The 21,839-nt window shown below is 39.3% G+C and overlaps 1 protein-coding gene and 2 pseudogenes across 3 annotated transcripts; 2 read left to right on the top strand and 1 right to left on the bottom strand.

Moving 5' to 3' along the window:
- Positions 1-10,074: 10,074 nt before the first annotated feature.
- Positions 10,075-11,319, top strand: LOC149846027 (serine/threonine-protein kinase RIPK pseudogene; annotated as a pseudogene). Its single transcript, XR_016428099.1, has 2 exons — positions 10,075-10,452; positions 11,026-11,319. The product of XR_016428099.1 is annotated as a serine/threonine-protein kinase RIPK pseudogene (transcript).
- Positions 11,320-13,377: 2,058 nt separating this feature from the next.
- On the top strand, positions 13,378-14,651 carry LOC149846028 (EPD1-interacting receptor-like cytoplasmic serine/threonine-protein kinase pseudogene; annotated as a pseudogene). Its single transcript, XR_016428102.1, has 3 exons — positions 13,378-13,524; positions 13,628-13,751; positions 13,837-14,651. The product of XR_016428102.1 is annotated as an EPD1-interacting receptor-like cytoplasmic serine/threonine-protein kinase pseudogene (transcript).
- Positions 14,652-18,597: 3,946 nt separating this feature from the next.
- On the bottom strand, positions 18,598-19,266 carry LOC149846029 (FAS1 domain-containing protein SELMODRAFT_448915-like). The gene has a single exon (XM_089990293.1). It carries the CDS (start codon positions 19,264-19,266, stop codon positions 18,598-18,600), a length of 669 nt encoding a protein of 222 aa, XP_089846419.1.
- Positions 19,267-21,839: the final 2,573 nt, after the last annotated feature.

Raw genomic sequence — 21,839 nt, forward strand, 5'->3', positions numbered from 1 at the left:
ATTACTTAATTGGTCGTGATCATAATCATTGTTTATGTTTGTGTGTAGGTCCACCATGGTGATGTTAAAGATCAAAGAATATGTGATTTACAAAATGGTCTGACCAAAGTTGTGCAATGTTACAACGGGTATATCGTAAATGGTTATCGATTCCATACAAAAGATTACAGTATAAACAAATCAATGAGGAATAGTGGTGTGTGTCAAGGGTAGCAGCTACGGTGAAAATGAACATGATTATTGTGGTGTTATAGAGAAAATAATGGAGTTGACTTACTTAGGCATAAATAATAGGGTAACTTTATTCAAGTGTCATTGGTTTGATCCAACTGCAATAAGAGTCAACAAAGCCTCAGGCATTATGGAGGTGAATCATAAATCAAGGTTTGGAACATATAAATCATTCATATTAGCCTCGCAAGCTCAACAAGTTTATCATACTTCATATCCGAGTATAAAAAAGTCAGATAGAAATGAATGGTGGGCAGTTTGCAAGGTGAAGTCCAAATTATACCATGAGTATGATCAGTTACAGGAAGACAAGTTAACTGAAGAGAGTGATTACTATCAAACAGATGATATCTATGACTTCTCTTATGGTCATGATATTGCGCATGATATGAATGTCATATCTCCATTGATCGATGAAACATTCATAGAAGAATGTGATCCAAATGATATACCAAGTGGATGGGCAAACAATAAAGAAGAAAAAGAAGAAGAATATGTAAGTCAAACAAGTGATGAGGAAGAATTCTCAAGCTAGTGAGCAAAAACTTGTAATATAAACCTCTATTTGAATGTATTGAAATACTTGATGTGAATGATTTGAATTATTTGAATGTATTGCAATACTTGATGTGAATGATTTGAATGTATTGCAATACTTGATGTGAATGATTTGAATGTATTGCAATGATGTAAATGATTTGCAGGTATTCCAATGATTTGAATGATTTGAATGTATTACAATACTTGATTTGAATTATTTGAATGTATTGAAATGTATTACATTGATGTGAATGATTTGAAACAATTTGAATGTATTGCATGACATTTTTTTATTTGTTAGAATATGGTTCATGGAGCTTACAGTGGTCGTTCATCTAGTGGTAGTCAGTCTCAGCCTTCATCTTCACGAACTCCTTTGATAGGTATATCATTTAACTAATTGGATACTTGATTAGTTAAAATATGTATTCTGAGAATTTCTAATGTATTTTTTTACAGATGATGTTTCGTCTGTACATGACACACCTACATCAGTTGATCATACAAGTCAGAAGCCAACACAGGATGCAGGGTCTTTTCAGTCTGACACAAGAAGACTCATTCGAATAGTGTATATCGATAATCGACCATAAGTATTTCATTTTCACTTATTGCATATCTTATAAATATTATATATTGATATTTACTGTGTATCAATTCATGTGCAGCACGAGGTTTGAGCCACAAGAAGTAGCACGTGATATTAGGAATTCACTACTTTAACATCTATCATGACCGGTCGCTCAATGGAAAGAGTATCCAAAAGAGGTGATAGACAAATTGTGATCTTCATTCACGGTATATAGTTGTTTGTCATAGTTAATGTGTTTCATATTTAATTTTTTGTTATAGTCATGTCTACTAACTTTCTGAAAATATATATAGGCTTCGAATCGCTTTGCGACTACGATGGAGGAACATGATGCAAGAAAGGTGTGGCAGAAGGTGGTTGTCAATCGATTTGCAGACATGCTGAACAATATGAAGATTGCAACAAAAAAAATATCTGACGGAATAGATGATCCACTATAGTGGAAGAGTCATGGCCCTATTACTATCAGGAGAGATTATTAGGAGAGAATGTACGATAAGTGGGCGGGGGATGCATTTCGAAACCGCTCAGCGAAGACTGCACAAAATCGAACGAAAATGCTCAAAGCCCATCTATACACAGGTGGATCTAGGTCTTTTGGGAGCCACTTGAAGAAAATGGTAACTCATCAATATATATATATTGTCAATTTTATAAGTATTGTTGCAAACCTGTTAACTAAATCTTTTATCATTTCACTTCGCAGGAAGTAGAAAAAGGAGGCATTGTGCCATACAAGGATGTATTTGTTGAAACACATAAACGTAAGACCATGGAAGAGTTTGTATCAAAGAAGGCGAGAATGATGATGATTTGTATTTATTGTATTAATAATTATTGTAATATATAAGTTATCATAAACATTATAATTATTAATTATTAATGCATACTGTAACATTATTTTGTAGGAGTCATATGAGCAACATATGGTAGAGCGATATGGCGATGACTCTACTCAGCATCCATCATTTGATCCTACAGCATGGGTGACTGCAGCAGGTAAACCCAAAAAGGGTCGTGTGTTCGGGTTTGGGAGTAATATGAATACCTCACCAGTTGTTGCTTCCTCCAGTCATGACTCAAAGACTTCTCCCGTCAACATCAGCTCCAAGCATCCTATTTTTTTCGGTGATGATGTACGCCAGATCGTTAAGGACACAATATGTGACTACTTCCATGAAACAATTGTCGACGTTCTCCGAGATGAGTTCAACAGTTTTTTGCAGAACAGAAGAACTTCGATTGCAGGTGCCTCTCAGGTATGAAAGTTTCATGTGATATATTACATATCGTTAGATTTCATATAACTTTGATTGCCTTAACTTAGGTGCATTGGATATAATTTATTTCAATATATTTTGTTTATCAGTACTGACCTTTTATATAATATTTCAGTATAATATTTTTACTGCTTTAGAACACATATGAGCATGATAGAATCACATATACAGTTTTTTTACTGTCTTAGAACACATATGAGCATGATAGAATCAGATATACAGTTTTTTTACTGTCTTTGAATACATATGAGCATGATAGAATCACATATACAGTTTTTTTACTGCCTTTGAACACATATGAGCATGATAGAATCACATATATAGTTTTTTTACTGCCTTAAAACACATATGAGCGTGGTAGAATCACATATACAGTTTTTTGACTGCCTTAGAGCACATATGAGCATGGAAGAATTACATATACAGTTTTTTGACTACCTTAGAGCACATATGAGCACGATAAAATCACATATACAGTTTTTTGCCTGCCTTAGAACACATATGAGCATGGTAGAATCACATATACAACTTTTTGACTGCCTTAGAGCACATTTGAGCATGGTAGAATCACATATACAGTTTTTTTACTGCCTTAGAGCACATATGAGCATGATAGAATCACATATAAAGTTTTTTTACTGCCTTAGAGCACATATGAGTATGATAGAATCACAAAAATAGTTTTTTTACTGCCTTTAGAATACATATGAGCATGATTGAATCACATATAAAGTTTTTTAACTGCCTCAGAACACATATGAGCATGGTAGAATCACATATATATTTTTTTGACTGCCTTAGAGCATATATGAGCATGGTAGAATCACATATACATTTTTTTGACTGCCTTAGAGCACATATGAGCATGATAAAATCACATATACAATTCTTTGACTGCCTTAGAACACATATGAGTATGATAGAATCACATGTATAGTTTTTTTTACTACCTTAGAGCACATATGAGGATGATATAATCACATATACAATTTTTGTCTACCTTAGAACACATATGAGCATGATAGAATCACATATACAGTTTTTTGACTGCCTTAGAGCACATATGAGCATGATAGAATCACATATACAGTTTTTTTGACTGCCTTAGAACACATATGAACATGATATAATTACATGTATAGTTTTTTGTCTGCCTTAGAACACATATGAGCATGATAGAATCACATATAATGTTTTTTGACTGCCTTAGAGCATATATGATCATGATAGAATCACATATAAAGTTTTTTTTACTGCCTTATAATACATATGAGCATGATATAATCATATATACAGTTTTTTGCCTGCCTTAGAACACATATGAGCATGATAGAATCACATATACAGTTTTTTGACTGCCTTAGAGCACATATGCGCATGGTAGAATCACATATAGAGTTTTTTTTATTGGCTTAGAACACATATGAGCATGATATAATCACATATATAGTTTTTTGTCTGCCTTAGAACACATATGAGCATGATAGAATCACATATAAAGTTTTTTTACTGCCTTAGAGCACATATGAGCATGATAGAATCACATATACAATTTTGTTGACTGCCTTACAATACATATGAGCATGATATAATCACATATACAGTTTTTTGCCTGCCTTAGAACATATATGAGCATGATAGAATCACATATAGAGTTTTTTTACTGCCTTAGAACACATATGAGCATGGTAGAATCACATATATAGTTTTTTTACTGCCTTAGAGCACATATGAGCATGATAGAAGCACATATGAACATGATAGAATCACATATGAAGTTTTTTTACTGCCTTTAGAACATATATAAGCATTATTGAATCACATATAAAGTTTTTTTACTGCCTTAGAATACATATGAGCATGGTAGAATCACATATACATTTTTTTGACTACCTTAGAGCACATATGAGCATGATTGAATCACATATAAGTTTTTTTTACTGCCTTAAGAACACATATGAGCATGATAGAATCACATATACAGTTTTTTTACTGCCTTAGAACACATATGAGCATGATAGAATCACATATAGAGTATAATTTATTTCAATATATTTTGTTTATCAACACTGACCTTTCTTTTCTTATGTAGGTTGCTGGCGATAATCAACGTAGTGGAGCTGAAGGGACAGATCAAGACAATGAACAAAAGGATGCACAAAATCTTGGCGATGATTAGATTCATGTGTTGAATTTGTTCTACCTTCTTTTTGTTTCAAAAATGTAAATATTGAATTGTAAATAATTAGAACTTGCAAATTTTACAGTGGATTGATTAATTGTTTTTGTTTCCTTTTATATGTATTTTGATGTGTACTTTGTTTTTTTATTCACAGAAAATATAAATTGTACATGAAATATAAATTGTATCACGAGAAATTTTTTCTCGATATTTAATTTTCAAATATTTAAAAAAAAAAAATTCTTGTTTGTGACAGATTAGCGACGGATATATCCATCGCTAATTACTATTAGCATTGAATATAGCGACGGATTAGTGACGACTATAAATTCGTCGCAACACCAAAGTCATCGTATAGTAACGATGACCTTGCGACAGATGTTGGCATTCATTATTTCATCGCAACTTAGCGACGAAACTGGCGACAGATACATTTCGTCGCTACGTAGCGACGAAATAGGCGACAAATATATTTCATCACAAATTAGCGCTAAAAATTTCACGATGGAAGCTATCCATCTTTAATCCGAGGTTAATTCATCTTTAAGCTATTTAGCGACAAATTAGCGACGAATTTAGGTCATCGCTAATCCACAGGTTTCTTGTAGTGAATAAAATCCCTAATTCTGGTCACCATGATCTTAATCCTGAATCTCTAAATCATGAAACCCTTAAACTCACTCAAGTACATATCCGAATATCCAAAAGAATCCGTCAACCACCACTGCATCTCAAAGACTATAGCTATTACATGGTTGCTTGCATACTTCAATTGACTAACATGAGAGATAAGGTTCACATCATGGATCATGAGTTATCTAGAGTCATAGATTATGATCATTTTTCAAAAGGACATCATTTTTTCTTAAGTGCCATTTTCCAACACTCAAAACCCAAAAGCTTTTCTCATGTCATAAAATTTCAATGTTGGATTGATGATATGACTTCAGAGATTAGGGCATTGAAAGAGAACCATAATTGATAGATTGTGAATCTACCTATGGGCAAACACCCCGTTGATTGCAAATGGGTATATAAAATTAAGCATCACTTTGATGAATCCATTGAAAGATATAAAGCTTGTCTCATGGCCAAGGGTTATATTAAAATTGAATAGTTAGATTATAATGAGACATTTGCTCCTGTTGTTAAGTTGGTAATAATACGATGCTTGATAGCCATTACAACAATAAAGAATTGACATCTATATCAAATAGATGTCAACAATTTCTTTATTCACGGGGACCTTGATGAATAGGTGTATATGAATTTACCATAAGGTTTTTCTGTTCAGGAGGAGTGTAAATTTTGCAAGTTGTACAAGTTATTATACGAACTCAAACAATTCTCTAGAAACCGATTTGCCAAGCTATCACACTATCTACTTCAAGAAAGATTCTCACAATCTAAAGCTGATTTTTTTTTTCAAAAGCTACTAATGTGACACACATTTTTGTTCTAGTTTATGTGGATGACATTATCATTGCAGGAGATGATGTTGCATACATCGAGCAACTTAAGTCTCACATCAATCAACAATTTCGATTGAAGAACCTTAGATGACTCAAATATTTTTTCGACATTGAAGTTGCAAGATCCAAAAGTGGTGTTTTCTTATCCCAACGAAAATATACTCTCGATATTCTACAGGACATGGGTTATCTTGAGGTAAAGCCAAACCAATTTCTCATGAAACAATATATCAAACTCACTAATGAAGATAGAGATTTATTGGCAAATCCAAGGTCGTATAGGCACCTAGTGGGTCTGTAGTTATATCTAACTATAACCCAACCATATATCATATTCGTAATCAACATTCTAAGTCAGTTCAGTAGCAAGCTGTGACTGACTCATATGGATGTTGCCATACGAGTCCTTCGATATATTAATAGTTTTCTAGGACAAGAAATTCTGATGTCATCCATCAGCAAGATTCATGTCATTGGTTATTGTAATTCAGATTGGGCCTCTTGTCCAATGACTCATAGATCCATGTTCGGTTATTGTATCATGATTGGGGACAACTGTGTTTCTTGAAAGACTAAAAAATAATTTACGGTATCACGATCATTGGCCGAAGCTGAATATTGATGCATGACTCTAGCACGTTGTGAACTCACTAGAATCAAATACCTGCTATTGAACTTTGAAATTGATCATTCTCAACCCATGACACTACATTATGACAACCAAGTACTACTTCACATTGCTGCCAATCCAGTCTATCACAAACACACCAAACATATCGAGATTGATTGTCACCTCGTGCTGGAGAAAATTCAAAGTACCCTAATTCAAACATGATTCATTCCCACACATTCTTAATATGCAGATTTTTTCACAAATCCACTTGGCACCGATCATTTCTCAAAACTTACTCAATCCTCATGCTCCAGCTTGAGGGGGACTAAAAGACTTAGATAATAAAAAAGATGATAATCTGATCTTGTTACTATCATCAAGGAAATGAATATCGATAATATATTTAGTTACTATCATCAAGAAAATGATATCGATAATCAAGAAGATGATGTCGATAATCAAGAAATGAAGTCGATAATCAAGAAGATGGTATCAATGAGGACGACAATCAAGGGCACAAGATCAGCTGGGCATGCCGTTACTGTAATCATATTCATTTCACGTTAAGATAACTTTTGAAATATATATACACTGTCTTCTTCTACTGCTTTTTTCGATTAAGAGAAAATAAAGCTAATTTTCTCACGTTCCCGATCCAAGTTCTCTTTCATATTTCCTACCATATTACAAAATTAGTCTACGAGACAAAATGAGAAAGAAAAACCCCACCCAGCTTTGGCCCTGCTGACATCATCCCACTCCCAGCCAAAGTTCTCGAATTCAATCACATTCAAGAGCCCAAGAAATCAAATGAACTTGGATGGAATCACACCTTAAATAAAAATAATCTGATATCCATGAGAAGTTTTTGCTTGACTAAAAAGCTGTTGGCATTGAAGAGTTATCTCCTGTGGTGGAGCCAAGTCAAGCCATGACCATCTGAGTTGCTGAATATGGGGCGCACTAATAACATTATGATAGCGGGCAAGGATTAGGTACAAGAGAGCAGTTACTGCCAAACCTGTTCTTTTCAACAACAACAACAGAAACAATAAAAAATTAGGAGACTGTCCCCCTTCTGGATAATTGCGTTTATTTGACTATCTTATGAAATTAAAACTTTTTATGTCTTACCACTTTACTTTGAAGGAAACTACTACTGCTACAAGAGTAAGAATTCATGTGTACTCGTTGCATTTGAGGTGGCTGAAGCCGTTAAAATTTTGAAACCAGCTAGTTAAATTTCTACTTTTTTCACATTTTTTGAGGAAAATCAGGGGAGAATGGAAACGCGAAATAACGTAGGAGAAAATGATTATGTACTGATTCAATTAGTGAGTGGCAGAAGTCAGGATGTGAACATGATTAAAAAAAAAAATCTGAAGTATTGAGGCAATATCACGAGATTTCAACTTGTATAACCTTGACTAGCTCGTGGCCTGGCTGGGTGAGCCGATGTTACGAACCTAAATGAGTTATTAACGAGCCAAGCTGAGCCAAAGTCAGGAGACAGCTTGCTACTCGTCTCGTTTTTCAAACATCACTTATGAAGAACATATTCCATAAGCAGCATTTATCCTTTGATGCCTGGCAGCTGAGTAAGTTGTTCTTCCATACTATAACAAATTACAGTCGTCAATAGCTCAATTTTATCTGACAACAATCATATATACTAGAGCTATTACATTTAATTACCAGCAATCGTGTTAGAGCTAGTATTGAATATCATGCCATAGTTCTACTGTATACCTGAATTACACACAAGGACAATATTTGCTACTGTCAACAGCATGTACAATCTATTAAAAGCACCATGTTTTTCGCATTTTTATGATTCTTTTTTTGTAAATTTAACATTACAAATGTGAATTACATGCGTTCTTTCGTGAGAGAGGATTGCGTCAGAGGTCGCCTTGGATGTCAGTTCATCTTAAAAATGAAAGGCACCCATCAAAACTCCATTTAACTTATCCCTTACCCCCGAAGAGTCGCCATGCTTGGACTTGCGCAAGAAGTGACGCCATAAGATTTGAACTTAACATATACCACCTACCTAATGGCCCATGCCAAACCCCTCTCGGGCTGTGTTTATCTTGACTACAATCAAAGGTTTGGGGACCATCTTAAAATTACACGTCTTGCCCCAAACGACCTTAAATCTCCTTTTGTCTCACCCTGCCCAACAGAACACCCTTACATCTTAGGTCATATTTAGGGGTGGCAATCGGGTCGGGTTGGCGGGTTGGCATGTCAGCATACCTCAACCCGAACCCGACCCGTTTATTAAACGGGTCAGCTGTGGCAAACACGAACCCGACCCGTTTAATAAACGGGTAACCCGACACAACCCGCCAACCAATTTAATAAATGGGTTGGGTCGGGTAAACGGGTTTTCAGGTTCACGGGTCGGGTTGGCGGGTTGACGGATCGGGTTGGCAGGTAGTCAGGTTGGCGGGTCGGGTTGATGGGTCGGGTTGGCGGGTTGGCGGGTTGACCCACCCGCCTAACCCGTTTATTAAACGGATCAGCCGGGTTGGCGGGTTGGCATACCCCCAACCCGAACCCGACCTGTTTAATAAACGGGTTATGCGGGTCGACCCGTTTATTAAACTGGTTGGCTTAAGCCCAACCCAAACCCGCCTAAGAGGCGGGTTGGCGGGTCGGGTTGGCGGGTCGTGTCAGAAATTGCCACCCCTAGTCATATTCCCTCGAGGTCCTTCCTCGAACCCACCTCATCAAAGCAAAGAACAGATATTTTCTTCATTTATCAAAACACCCTCGAAGGAGCCCCGTCTAATTTCTTAATCATTCCTTTGACATTGGGATCACGCCCTCCTGTCAGGAAATCTCTGGATCTTTTGCCGAAACTTCCAACCCATTGATATCATTTTTTTTTTTTGAAGTAATCACAAACGCTTTGACATTTTTATCATTTTTTAAGAAGTCAATGGATTGTGGGGATTAGGATTCAGGGACTTATATGAAATTACTTGTCCCCTCCCCAATGAGAGATATAAATATATACACACATATTCATGCTTGGTAGAGTGGTTGGCTATAAGAGGACATTATTCGAAGTCCCGACCCTTCACAAGTCTTTGCAGCCCTCTACACCCATCACCATCTTTTCTCTTTCTCTCTCTCTCTCAATTGTATGCGTTTGTGGTGAGTCTGCACCTGCAACAATGACATGGATGGATGTGTTTGCTAATTGTTTCACTGGTGAAGATGGTAAGGAAGCCAAGAAGAAAAAGAGCAAGGGGAAGCCTGCGGCGCTTAAGGACAAGGCTAAGCATAAGCAAAGGGTTCCCAAGCCAACCGACTCAGGACCCCCGACCTTTGCAGGGGCTATCTTTACGACGGGCGAGCTCCGATCGATCACCAACAATTTCTCTTCGAGTTATTTGTTGGGAAAAGGCGGTTTCGGTCCGGTTTACAAAGGATTCATCGATGAGAAGCTGAGACCTGGTGTGCTGAAACCGCAGACGGTGGCTGTTAAGCTTCTTGATTTGGAAGGACTTCAAGGTCATACGGAATGGCTGGTAAGAACAATGGCTCCTCCTTATAATTCAATATTTTTCGTTGTTGTTTTCTCAGTCTTAACAAGAAATCCAGACACCATGACAGAATAGCATGTCTAAGAGATACTAGATAAAAGATTCGTCTTGATCACTTACATGATTTTTGTTGACCTACTGATATGAGAAATTGCAAGAATAAACTGAATTGGAACAATGACTAACCCTTATCATTGTGAAATCCTCGCAAGTCGAAAAAAAAAAATTGTTCTGAACAAGGAATGAGGAACATAACCATTACGGGGAACAAGGAAATACTGGACCATATCTGTTTTTGTTCCATGACAATCTCACTCCAATTAAGACAAATAATTATGTGCTTAAGGGTGGAAGTTTTCTTGGTAGAATTCACTTGGATTAATTGTCCTAAGGTAGAATAAGTTGGTTAAGATTGGTCCCACCCTGATGATTATGAATTACTTTTATTTGATTAGAATATTCTACTTCAAATCATGGTTCAAATTAGAACTGCCGATTTACTACAAATTTCATTCATCAGCGCTATTGGAAGATTGTTTCTCTTATGTTTTTGTTCAGGCAGAAGTGACGTATCTTGACCAATTGAAACACCCTCATGTGGTCAAATTGATTGGCTACTGCTGCGAGGAGGAGCAAAGGCTGCTGGTTTATGAATTCATGGCACGTGGGAGCCTAGAAAACCATCTTTTCAAAAGTACGGTTATAAGTTTAGCTTTTACCATGCATTCTTATCTGTATTCAAAGTTTCAAACATATAACTTTTCTTACCAAACAGTTCACCTAATAGCATCGTATTCGTGGAGCTATGGATATATGCTCAAACAGAAATTTAACAACACCACGTTTTCATAGGCTACAAGTAAAGCCCACTTGAGTTATTCTTTTCTTCTAAACCTTGGCCTTGAAAACGTAGGCTTTGGTTTGATTTGGTTTTGGCGGCAAATGATAAAAAGAAGGGACCTTCAAGGTATCAGATTTTTTGTCAAGGGCGCTTGTGTCAAGCGCTAATTTTTTCAAGGCCAATTTTTTTTTGCATTTCAAGCCAAGGTCATGTGGCACTAGGCCTTGCGGCCTAGTCAGCCTCACAACACGTGCTTTCCACACATAAACTTCTTATCCAGCGGAACGTCAACTTAGTAAACTCTTCTTTCTAATAAGTCCTTTCGAACATGGTCTATCGCGTATCCGATCGCCACTTTCGTGCATAGCTATCCCATACCGGCTAGCACCTTCAACCGCAAGCGCATGTTGGCAATAGCTGAAACATGCCTTCACAGCATTACCGACTTAACCAACATTCAACATGGGTCATGCGGAGCATGGCACATCCCAAGGCCTTTATCGATGTATGTCATACCTCCAACTATCATTGCGAGCCAACCTTCCTCAATTCCAACCATCCACGCCAACAACGCACAGATGTCTTAGCCTCGCGTGCCATGGAGCAGATAGCAATCCCATGTGCACGCCCCTATCATAACCTCACCATCGAAGAGACAAGGTCTTTCAACTCTCAGTCCGAAGACCAGTTGATGATTTCATGCCATAGCGAACAACACCACCCAAACTCATTGGTCGGCGTTGTGCACTCACTTGCACAATCTTAAGCTACCACGCACGGTTAAGACCGCACCGCTGCACCAAGAGCCGCCTCCCGTGCACCCAAGGCCTTTGCCTATGTCACATGAGGGATTTGAACTACACACGGACACCCCCATGCATGCACTCCCAGTGTTGCCCGTGCGATATAGGGGGTGTCTATGCCAAACAGCTCAAACAAGAGGTCCCCTATATAGGTGTTTTAGGAGTCAGGCCCCTGCCAGCAAGAGGAACCCGAAAAACACTTGTAGAATAATAAATTTCTCAACTTCAAAATTCTTCAAATATGCCTTCACCCATGTGTTCCCCACAGTCCATTTACACGGTGAATCTTCAATTTTGGCCCCAAACAACTTCAAATGCATGTTAGATTATCACCTCAAAGATTGTGCACACATTGCTGCATGTGCCACGCCTTTACCAAACTCACTGCAACCACGTGCCCACCGCATATTGTGCTTTGCACACCGAGTGCATCACGCACGTCAATGGCCCATGCAACATGTGGCACCATTGTTGTGCTTGCGCACCAAGCTCTGCACACATGGGCAGGGCATGTTTGCTACGGGAATTGTCCAACTGCCTCATGCACGCTGCAACCAACCAATCCATCACTCCTGAAGCACTTCCATCGCACTTTGCATATATTCGTGCATCTGTTGCCGCATCTGCATTGCACCATGTCAGTGCACATGTCACGCTCTCTGCACAGCCCAGTGCCACACTCAGGCACAGAACACAATTAGTGACATGCACATACACACCTCTTCAGCACCGACGTTGCATCATACCCGTGCACATGCCACACCTCCTTACACAGCTCAGTGCCAACTTCGACACAGGGCACTATCTGTGGCATGCACGCATCCTTTCAACCCTAAACACCATACCAAGTCTCGTACCTTTGGCAAGTTGACAACAAACTTGGGCAGGTATCTAGTGGCATTTATATTTCAAGGCTTATTTCCTATCTATTTTTCCTAGTGGCCATTTGCCACACCTCCATCCAAAAGAATCCACTTTCCCTTGAAAGAGAGGGGAAATGCTTCTTCATAGTGAGAGGTGTAGATCTATTCTGATAACAAATGTGCCTCTTTGCATTTATTATGTGGGCTCTACCACAAATTTCCCATGGTGATGTTTGTTTCACCCTTTCCTCTTGTCTAGGAAAGGGCACGAAACATGCCCCTTTAAGACCAATTCAATTCTTTCTATTGAATTGGGCTTGAGGACTGCGTAGCATGGGGCTAATTTCCTCGTTTCTATCGTTTTCATATGTTTGAACTGGAGGGATTTTTGACCTTCACTTTGATGTATGCAGAATTTTCTATTTCACTGCCATGGGCAGCAAGATTGAAAATAGCAGTGGGAGCAGCCAAAGGACTTGCTTTTCTTCACGGGCTGAAGAAGCCAATTATCTATCGAGATTTCAAGGCCTCCAACATTCTCTTGGACCCTGTAAGTTTTTCCTACTACTTTTCTTCTTCTTCTTCTTCTTCTTCTTCTTCTTCTTCTTCCAGATCTCTGATTTCAGATAGCTAATACTTTATTATTCAAACAGGATTTCAAAGCAAAGCTTTCGGACTTTGGACTTGCGAAAGACGGCCCAGAAGGGGAACATACTCATCTATCAACCCAAGTCATGGGCACACATGGTTATGCTGCACCAGAGTATGTTATGACTGGTAATTCCTGAGAACTTTCATATATAGCTTGGTCATTGAAGGCACACGACCTTCCAGGTCTGTTAACTCAATTGTTTATTTTCAGGTCACTTGACTGCAAAGAGTGATGTCTATAGCTTTGGTGTTGTTCTCCTGGAGCTCTTAACTGGACTCAGATCAATGGATAAGAAACGGCCCAGCAGTCGGCAGAACCTGGTAAAGTGGGCGCGGTCGTACCTGAACGACAGTAGGAAACTTAATCGGATAATGGATCCGAACCTTGATGGGCAATACTCTATCAAAGGAGCACAGAAAGCAGCTGCTTTGGCTTACCAGTGCCTGAATTACAACCCCAAGAAGAGGCCTCACATGAGCACAGTAGTGGAAACACTTGAGCCACTTCAAGAACTGAACGACGTAGCGATCACCTATTTCGTGTACACGGTGACCCCGACAAATGGAAAGAGTGAAGAGAAAGATGGAAAACCAGGAGCAAAAAAGAATGGGCATTCAAATCACACACGAAATGGACAACACGGACACCGCAGTCGTTCACCGATTTCAGTAATGGCAACTAAACCATTGTCAGATGGTTTTCCCTCCAAGCACTCCCCCAGTCCAAGACCCAGAAGCAGAGACGTGCAGTCAAAGCGGTGAAAAAGAAGGTGAAGAGGAGAACGCAGATAAAGGCTTTCATACTCTCAGAATTGTGTGGATACGAGCTCCTTTGTTATGGGTTATGCATGCCTTGCCACAAGTAGTGGTTTTGATTGGAGGTCTTAAGAACGCGAGCCTGAAAAGGGAAGGCAAACAACGTCCGTCTTGTATATACAAAAGAACTATAGTGATTTTTTTTACATTTGTCTGTGAAAGAGACTATTCAATCTTATTGTTTCAATTCAAGTGGCAAGTGTTAGAAAAGTTGTTTCATATCACTTCAGGTTGCTCTGTATAGCTCAGAAACCATCGATAATTGCAAGAGTAAGTACTCTACAACATTTCTCCACACAGATGGCTTTGTTCTTTCAAACACTAGTCCGTAAATAAATGCACAAAACTATGTCATTAGACCTGTGAACGTTAGAGGCTTTAACTTAAAGTTTTAAGTGCAGTAGAGCTCAACAATCTTCGGCTAAATAATATGGTTTAACTTTAAAATTTGCTAAATGAAGATTAATTTCGGGGTTACCAGTTTCAGTTCACATTTTCAGAATTTCTTGGTAGTGTGATGCAACTTTTATGAGTTGGAACACCGCATTCTGATTGAATGAGAAGTGATCTTCTCTGAGTTAATATTGCTCCCATTCAAGAAGATATAAAACTGTGTGTCATGTCCTAGATGTTGCTGCTAATTCCAGCATCAGCAAACAAGTCTAGATTTGCCTGCCTTCTTATATTGATGATTATGCATAAATATGACATTCATATGCAATCACATGGCTCATCAAATGGGAAACTGAGGAATCTTTGTAGTGATGCAAGTTGAAAGTGTCATGGTTGAGCCACACCGATGCAGGCGCAATGGGCCAGTTAAACCTATGGCATGAAACTGGGGATTTTGTGAGTTGAGAATCAACAGCAAGTCCTCTATTCACATCAGTAATGCAGAGACAAAAAGTGACCATTTTTATACCAACGAGGCCTCCGCTTGTTTCGTATTAGCTGTTAGTGTTAGAAAATCGTATGGACCTACGTACGGGAACCACGCATTATAAGGTTGTCCTAGGTCTAGGCCCAGTTCATGTCATCTGATTCAGATGGGCTTTGTGGTATCCCGCATGGTGGTATGATACACTATGTGGAAAGACCTGCCCTGTCTACAACTCTGTAATGGGTTGAGTTGAAGACAAACTCCTAAATACATTAGGTTATGTTCTCCAAACCTTATATATAGGTCTGCCTTCTTCAGACTTCCCATTGTCAGATAGAGATTCAGTCCCTCTCATTAGATTTAGAGCAGGAAAATGAGCTCATATACAAGTTCTGAAATATCATACCAATCAACGATCTATCAAAGCGCCAATAGATTCAGGTACGTTTTCCCCTTTAAGTTTGGTTTCTATTTTGTTTCAATGATTTAATGAGAGCATAAAATAAGTCATATTTGGTTTTCAGTGGATTGATAAATCCAACAATTGGTATCAGAGCTCATGTTCCTGTTGAATCGTTGGAAAATTATGATTTTATATATTTTGTATTTTTCTTGTTTTTTCGGTGATGATCCATTGTGATTGCGGATCACCGTCGAGCGGCATGGGGTTTTATCCTCATTTAGATTGTTGGGCAAGAAGGGTCATCGGGCCCTTCATTTGGCTGCCAATCAAACGAAAGGGCTTCTTTTTTTTTTTTTTGATCGATGGACCGCTGTCAGGCGGTATAGGGGCTTGCCCCTATTTAGACTGCCGAATGGGTAGACGATCGGTCTGATCGCCAAACAGCCAAGGCTCATGCCCATTCAGATCTGCTGGCCTTGGGGGTTGGTTGTCAGACCCTCGATCAAAGGGGATTCGATTACCCTCTCGTTGCCTTATGACCATCGCTGGCAAGGGGCTTACCTTCATTAGATCTTTGCTGAGCATATAGGGATTTTCCCTTTATGGTTGTCAGGTGGAGTGTTACCGGATCACAACGTCGAATAGGCGTTTGCCTGCTATGATATCTTCATCAGTGTTGCTTTTCGACCAACGCCGGTGAGCTCCTCAGGCGAAATCTTTTATGGTCTGAATCGACTGTCCACCCGTCAAACATCAAGATTCACATTGATCACCGGATGATAGGGGTTCAACGTTGGGATCAACCTTCAGGTTCTGGTCGAGTCAATGATACTCAGCAGCTTCATCTGGTTTCATTGCCAGGTGGATCTGGGCCGACGATAACTGTGATTTGTCTCGATGGTTACTCTAACCCATTTTTTATCTTCGTTGACATCAGGGATCAACCTTGACCATCGTCGAAAAGATCCAGCTCATCTGGGACTGGAGTCATTTTTGGGTCATCGTTAGATTGGCAATGACAACCTTCTGGTTTGGCCCTCCATCGACGACTAACGACGTTCATTTTGGCCATTGATCGGTGGGAACTGGCCAAATATTTTTCTATCGCTGCAGTACCTTGCAGGGTCGATTCAGTCTTTTCAGTAGACCGGCTCAACCTTTCCCATTAGCCAGTTTTGTATTTTTGTCCCAGGTTGGTACAACCATTAGGCTTGATTGCCAAATGGCCAACTAGGTTGCACAAGGTTGATTCTGGCCATCTGGATAGCACAAGGTCGAACTTTTTTGCTTCAAATATGGATCTCAAATTGGATTCAAATATCAAAACAGAAAAAATATATATGTAAAATAAATACGCAATAATTTTTCAATATCATAATGTTATAATTGGTATTGGATATGGATCCAATTAGGAGCATATCTCTAAAAATCATGGATTTTGGCCTTGAATATGGATCTCGAATTGGATCCAAATGCCATAACATAAAAAAGCATTTAAAATCTAAAATCTCATATTAGATCTAAAAAAACCAAAAAAAATGTTTAAAATTTGAGTATTTTGAGAAAAATAAGAATTAATATTTTTTATAAATGATTCAATCAATGTCATATTACATCTAATTGCAAAAGTTTATCATAAAAATATCAAATCTTGTTAAATCAAATTAACTATAAAAATCAAATTATCAAACCTTATTAAATCATAAAACCTTAAAATACAAAAAAATAAGTCATAAATAACCCAAAAAATCATAAACTACAAGAAAAACAAACCATAAAATTAAATAAAAAAGCCCTAACTCAAACCCCTAGTCAAAGAAAATAAAAAAAACTCTAATTTAAGAAATTTGATTCAAATGCCTAATTAATGAAAATCAAAATAAAAAATCCTAATCAATGAAAATCAAGTAAAATTAATCAACCAAAATTCTAAAAAAAAATCCTAAAAATAAGAGAATAACGAATAAGGGGGAAGAAAAGGGCTAAGAAGAAAACTAAGAAGAAGAAGGGAGAAAAACAAAGAAAAAGGAGGAGAAAGGACGAAGAAAAAAGAGAGTAGAACTAAGAAGAAAAGGACCTCACTATGACTCGCCGGCGACATCACCATCGGTGCTGGCGACTCCTGATGCCACCTCACCACCGTGGCTCTCATCCCTCGCCCCTGAATGCAAGAGAGAGAGAGAGAGAGTTGGTGTGTGTGTGTGTGTGTGTGTGGCGGGGGAACCATTTCCCCGGCTTTTTTTTTTAAGCCCGCATTCCACCACATCCAGTGGTCGATTAATCCCCTGTTCCCAGCGGGGCAGGTGATCAAACCTGCCCTAAACCTGCTCAAACTACCTTATTTATAAAATAAATAATTGTTTCAAACTTGTAAATAATGGGATTTGAACTTTAAACTTATTGCTTGCAGGTCAAATATTTCAACTTCATTTTATAACATAAAATATATTTAAAAATGTATTTATTATTAATGAATGAGCCTATACGAACCGAGCTGAGATGAACACTGGTTGGTTCATGCTCGAGCTTGTCCAGGCGTATTTCACGAGACATGTGCCGAGCCACGAGCGGCTCAACTCGTTTTCCAGCCATCGAGCTGACATACCCCGTAGCTTATATGATCAGGTTCGGTTTGTAACACAGTCTTGCCATTAAATGCAGAAACACCATTTTGCCTGAAAGCCTGTAGAGCGTGAAAACTTACAAGAAAACCAATTTTCGTTTACTGATCAGCAGTGCTAATACAAAATGGCATCACAACCAAACAATCCGAACAACAGACAGAAACAAGAACCATGATCAAGAGAAAGAAACGAAAACGCACGACGCCGCCGTTACCACTGACGGTCATGATGGTGGTGATCAAGAAACCGTCACCGCCACACTCCATGATTCCGGAGGAGCTTACCGGTGATGAATGCGTAGACAGACGACCCCACGACGGGGAACTTGCAGCACCAACAAGGAGAGGCGCTCGACTGTTCCCCTTGAAACATCCATGGCCGCGAGGGGGTTTCCAGTTCGGCGCCGAACCTCGTGTAGTTGAGCAACGAAGAGACTCCGTGCACCGAAACCGCACCGTTGTAGTAGAGGTCAGGGCGGGAGATGGCGCAACCGTCGAGGGTGAAATTGAGCCTCGTGTTGTTGGTCACAACAATGGTGTTGTTTCGCAGCAGGGTGGGGAGCCTGGCCCCAAGATCGAGCCGCAGGAGGTCCTCGTAGGCGAGCTGCTGGGGAACGATGTGGTACCACATCAGATCCAAGCTGAAGTCGGTCTGGAGGGCAAGGTGCGAGAGGGCGTCGTCTGTAGGGACGAAGAGGGTGGCCGTGAGAGGGAGGCCCGAAGGGTCCGCGCCGTGCAGGACGTCCGCCCAAGCACCGAAGTCTCCCGAGCTGATCAACGCGTCGAGGATGTTCATCAGCTGGACGCTGCCGGAGGAGGGTTGAACGGCAGGCCCTCCGGCGACCTTTTCGCCGGATATGGTGTGCGAAATTATGAGAGATAAGCAGAGGAACGGGAGAAGGCGACGAAGGGGCGCCATTCATGAGATCCACCGCAGCAATAGCTAAAGAAAAGAAGGAAGAAGAGATAGGCGGTGGGTTATGGGTTTCTGTTGTGGTTATATGAAATGAGAATTTGGGGTGGCGAAATATGACAAAAGATGATGAGATGAAAGGTGACGGCTAACGGTCTTTTCTTGGGATGCTATGGAAATCTTCCTTCTCTAACTAACTCCTCTTTAGACGAGCCAACTTCTTGGCTTTGTTCAGTCGACCTGATCCGCAGACTAACATCTCAGGGGCACGGTACACACAGGCACAGAGTAGGACACATTTGTCCCCATCAGGTAGTGAACCGGCAAGCTGCTCAGCTCATGTTCGGTTCATAAAGAGCTTGTTAGAACTCGTAAAATAGGCTCAACAAGCTCGTTTACTAATAATAAATATATTTTATATTAAAGAATGAAGATGGTTTAAGTGTTTGGCCTGCAATCCTATTACTTACAAGTTTGAAACAATAATTTATTTTGTAAAATAAGTTAGTTTGAGCTTGACTTGATACGTTTAGAGTTTAAATTCTATTGTTTTTAACTTTTAAAAAATACATTGTTTTTGCCAATGAGGTTGGTTTAACTCTTTTCATGAGCTCAACCTCTTCTTGACACAAGAAACGATCGAGTCAAGCTTGAATACCCTATGTCCACTGCCATCCCTACTCACTGTGACAATGAGCATTCCCATATTGGGTCTATGTTTGATGAGACCATTTCAAAGTAAAAAGAAACCTATCCTCTAACATATGATACAGAGATCATACATGGCCGTCCAACTAATGCATCTGGGTGGTTAGGATTAGTCCACATCCGGGTGGTTAGGATTAGTCCACATCCGGGTCAAAATGTGGACTAGATCTAGACGTTGGTTGGATTGTTAGGATTTAACATATGATACAGAGATCATGTAGAGACTGCAGTAGCTGTGGGCCCCAATACAATGCTGCCAGGTGATTGGCTACGGCACATAGCCGCTCCTTTGATCGTAGGTATGGCAGGCTTAAGAAGCATGGCTAAGTCTGTGATCCTGAATTAGTTTTTCCATTCCTCGTGAAAAAAAAACTACAACAAAATAAAGTTTGAGAGGGGCAGCCGAATGCCAAAGAAACGTAAAATGATCCATCGTAGAACTCAATCAACGTTGAAACTTCAATGCACGAAATGACGTAAAATACAAATGGACACACAAACCGTGGCCTGTCTTCTTGAATTACAAAATTAACGATGTCTTATGTCAGCAATGCCGGCCAGAAATCGCTCTTTGGAGAGGAGCGACAAGCCTTCATCACTCGGCACGAGCAAGGTCGCCTTCGCCGGGAGGATCGATCGGTTGATGCCGTAAAGAAGGTTCTCCCATCCACCGAAGTCGCCGGCTCCGATCAACGAGTCGATGACGTTCCTCAATTGGTTGGAGACATAGCTCGGGCCTTCAAGAGCAGCGGCCGGGGGAGTTTCAGCGTCAGCAAAGTTCTTGAGCAACATCATGAACACGTAAAAGAAGAGGAGGAAAAATGAACGACGGGTAGCCATTGTTTCTTGAATGGTGGGCAGGAAAAATAGATCATGTCAAGAAGAAGAAGAAACAACTGATGGTTGTTTTTTCATTGTACATAAAATTTTTATTATTTATTAAAGGGTTTGCATTTTTTTTTTCTTAAATTCTTATTATCTGGGACACTGCAGGCCAAGAACGTTTCAGGGCAGTCACCTCTGCATACTATCAAGGTGCTGTTGGTGCTTTAGTTGTATATAACATTAGTAGACGACAGACTTTCGACGGATGGCTCAACGAACTTCAAAGTGAGTCTCTGTCTTCTGTAGTGTCTTGCATTTGATAGCAAGAAATGCACTTATTAGTTATTTTTTAGGGTAAAAAGTGAAAAAAGAAGGATATAGTTTTCAAGTTTTCAGCATCCTATTTTCTGAGTTCTCTTCGTCTCTCTTCTTCCATCTCTCTCTAATTCCTTGGGCCTTTCTCTCGAATCGTTGATTGTCTCGATCGGTCTCCCTTTGTGCGCATTTATCTTTTTCCTTGGGACAAGAGCAAAAATCAGGTTAGCAACATAACACTTGCTTGATTGCTTGGTTTATTTGTTTAAAATTTGAGTTTTTTGAAATTTTGTGGTTACCCATTTCACCTATTCTTTTAGTATTTTACTCAATTTTTTTTTTAGCTTTATTTCTGAATCTCTGATGTTGGGTGTTTCAATTTGATGCATTTCTGTGGGATGAGGCCCATAAATAACCTCTTTTTGAACTATTTTATTTTATTCTAAGAATTTTTTGTACCCCCCCCCCCCCCCCCCCACACACACACACACCACTTTAAGCAAAATCCTTGATCCCACACTGAACTAGATCCAACCCAAGGAAAGCGTTCTCATACCCTATCCAACCTTTAAACCCAACATCCTAATACCCAAACCCAATTAGATCTATGTCATAATGAACCCTCTCAACCCATTCCTTGTAACCGAATCCACAAGAACCCACTTTGTCTAACCCAAATCTCATCCAAGAAAAACCCAGCTTGGCTTCTTTTTGAATCAAACCTACATTAA

This window comes from Nuphar pumila, chromosome 2 (genome assembly GCF_984573655.1).
Source record: "Nuphar pumila chromosome 2, dmNupPumi1.hap1.1, whole genome shotgun sequence".
Taxonomy (NCBI): Eukaryota; Viridiplantae; Streptophyta; class Magnoliopsida; order Nymphaeales; family Nymphaeaceae; genus Nuphar; species Nuphar pumila.

Coding starts and splice junctions, on each gene's coding strand:
- LOC149846029 (XM_089990293.1), bottom strand. CDS start 19,266: ATGGCGCCCCTTCGTCGCCTTCTCCCGTTCCTCTGCTTATCTCTCATA.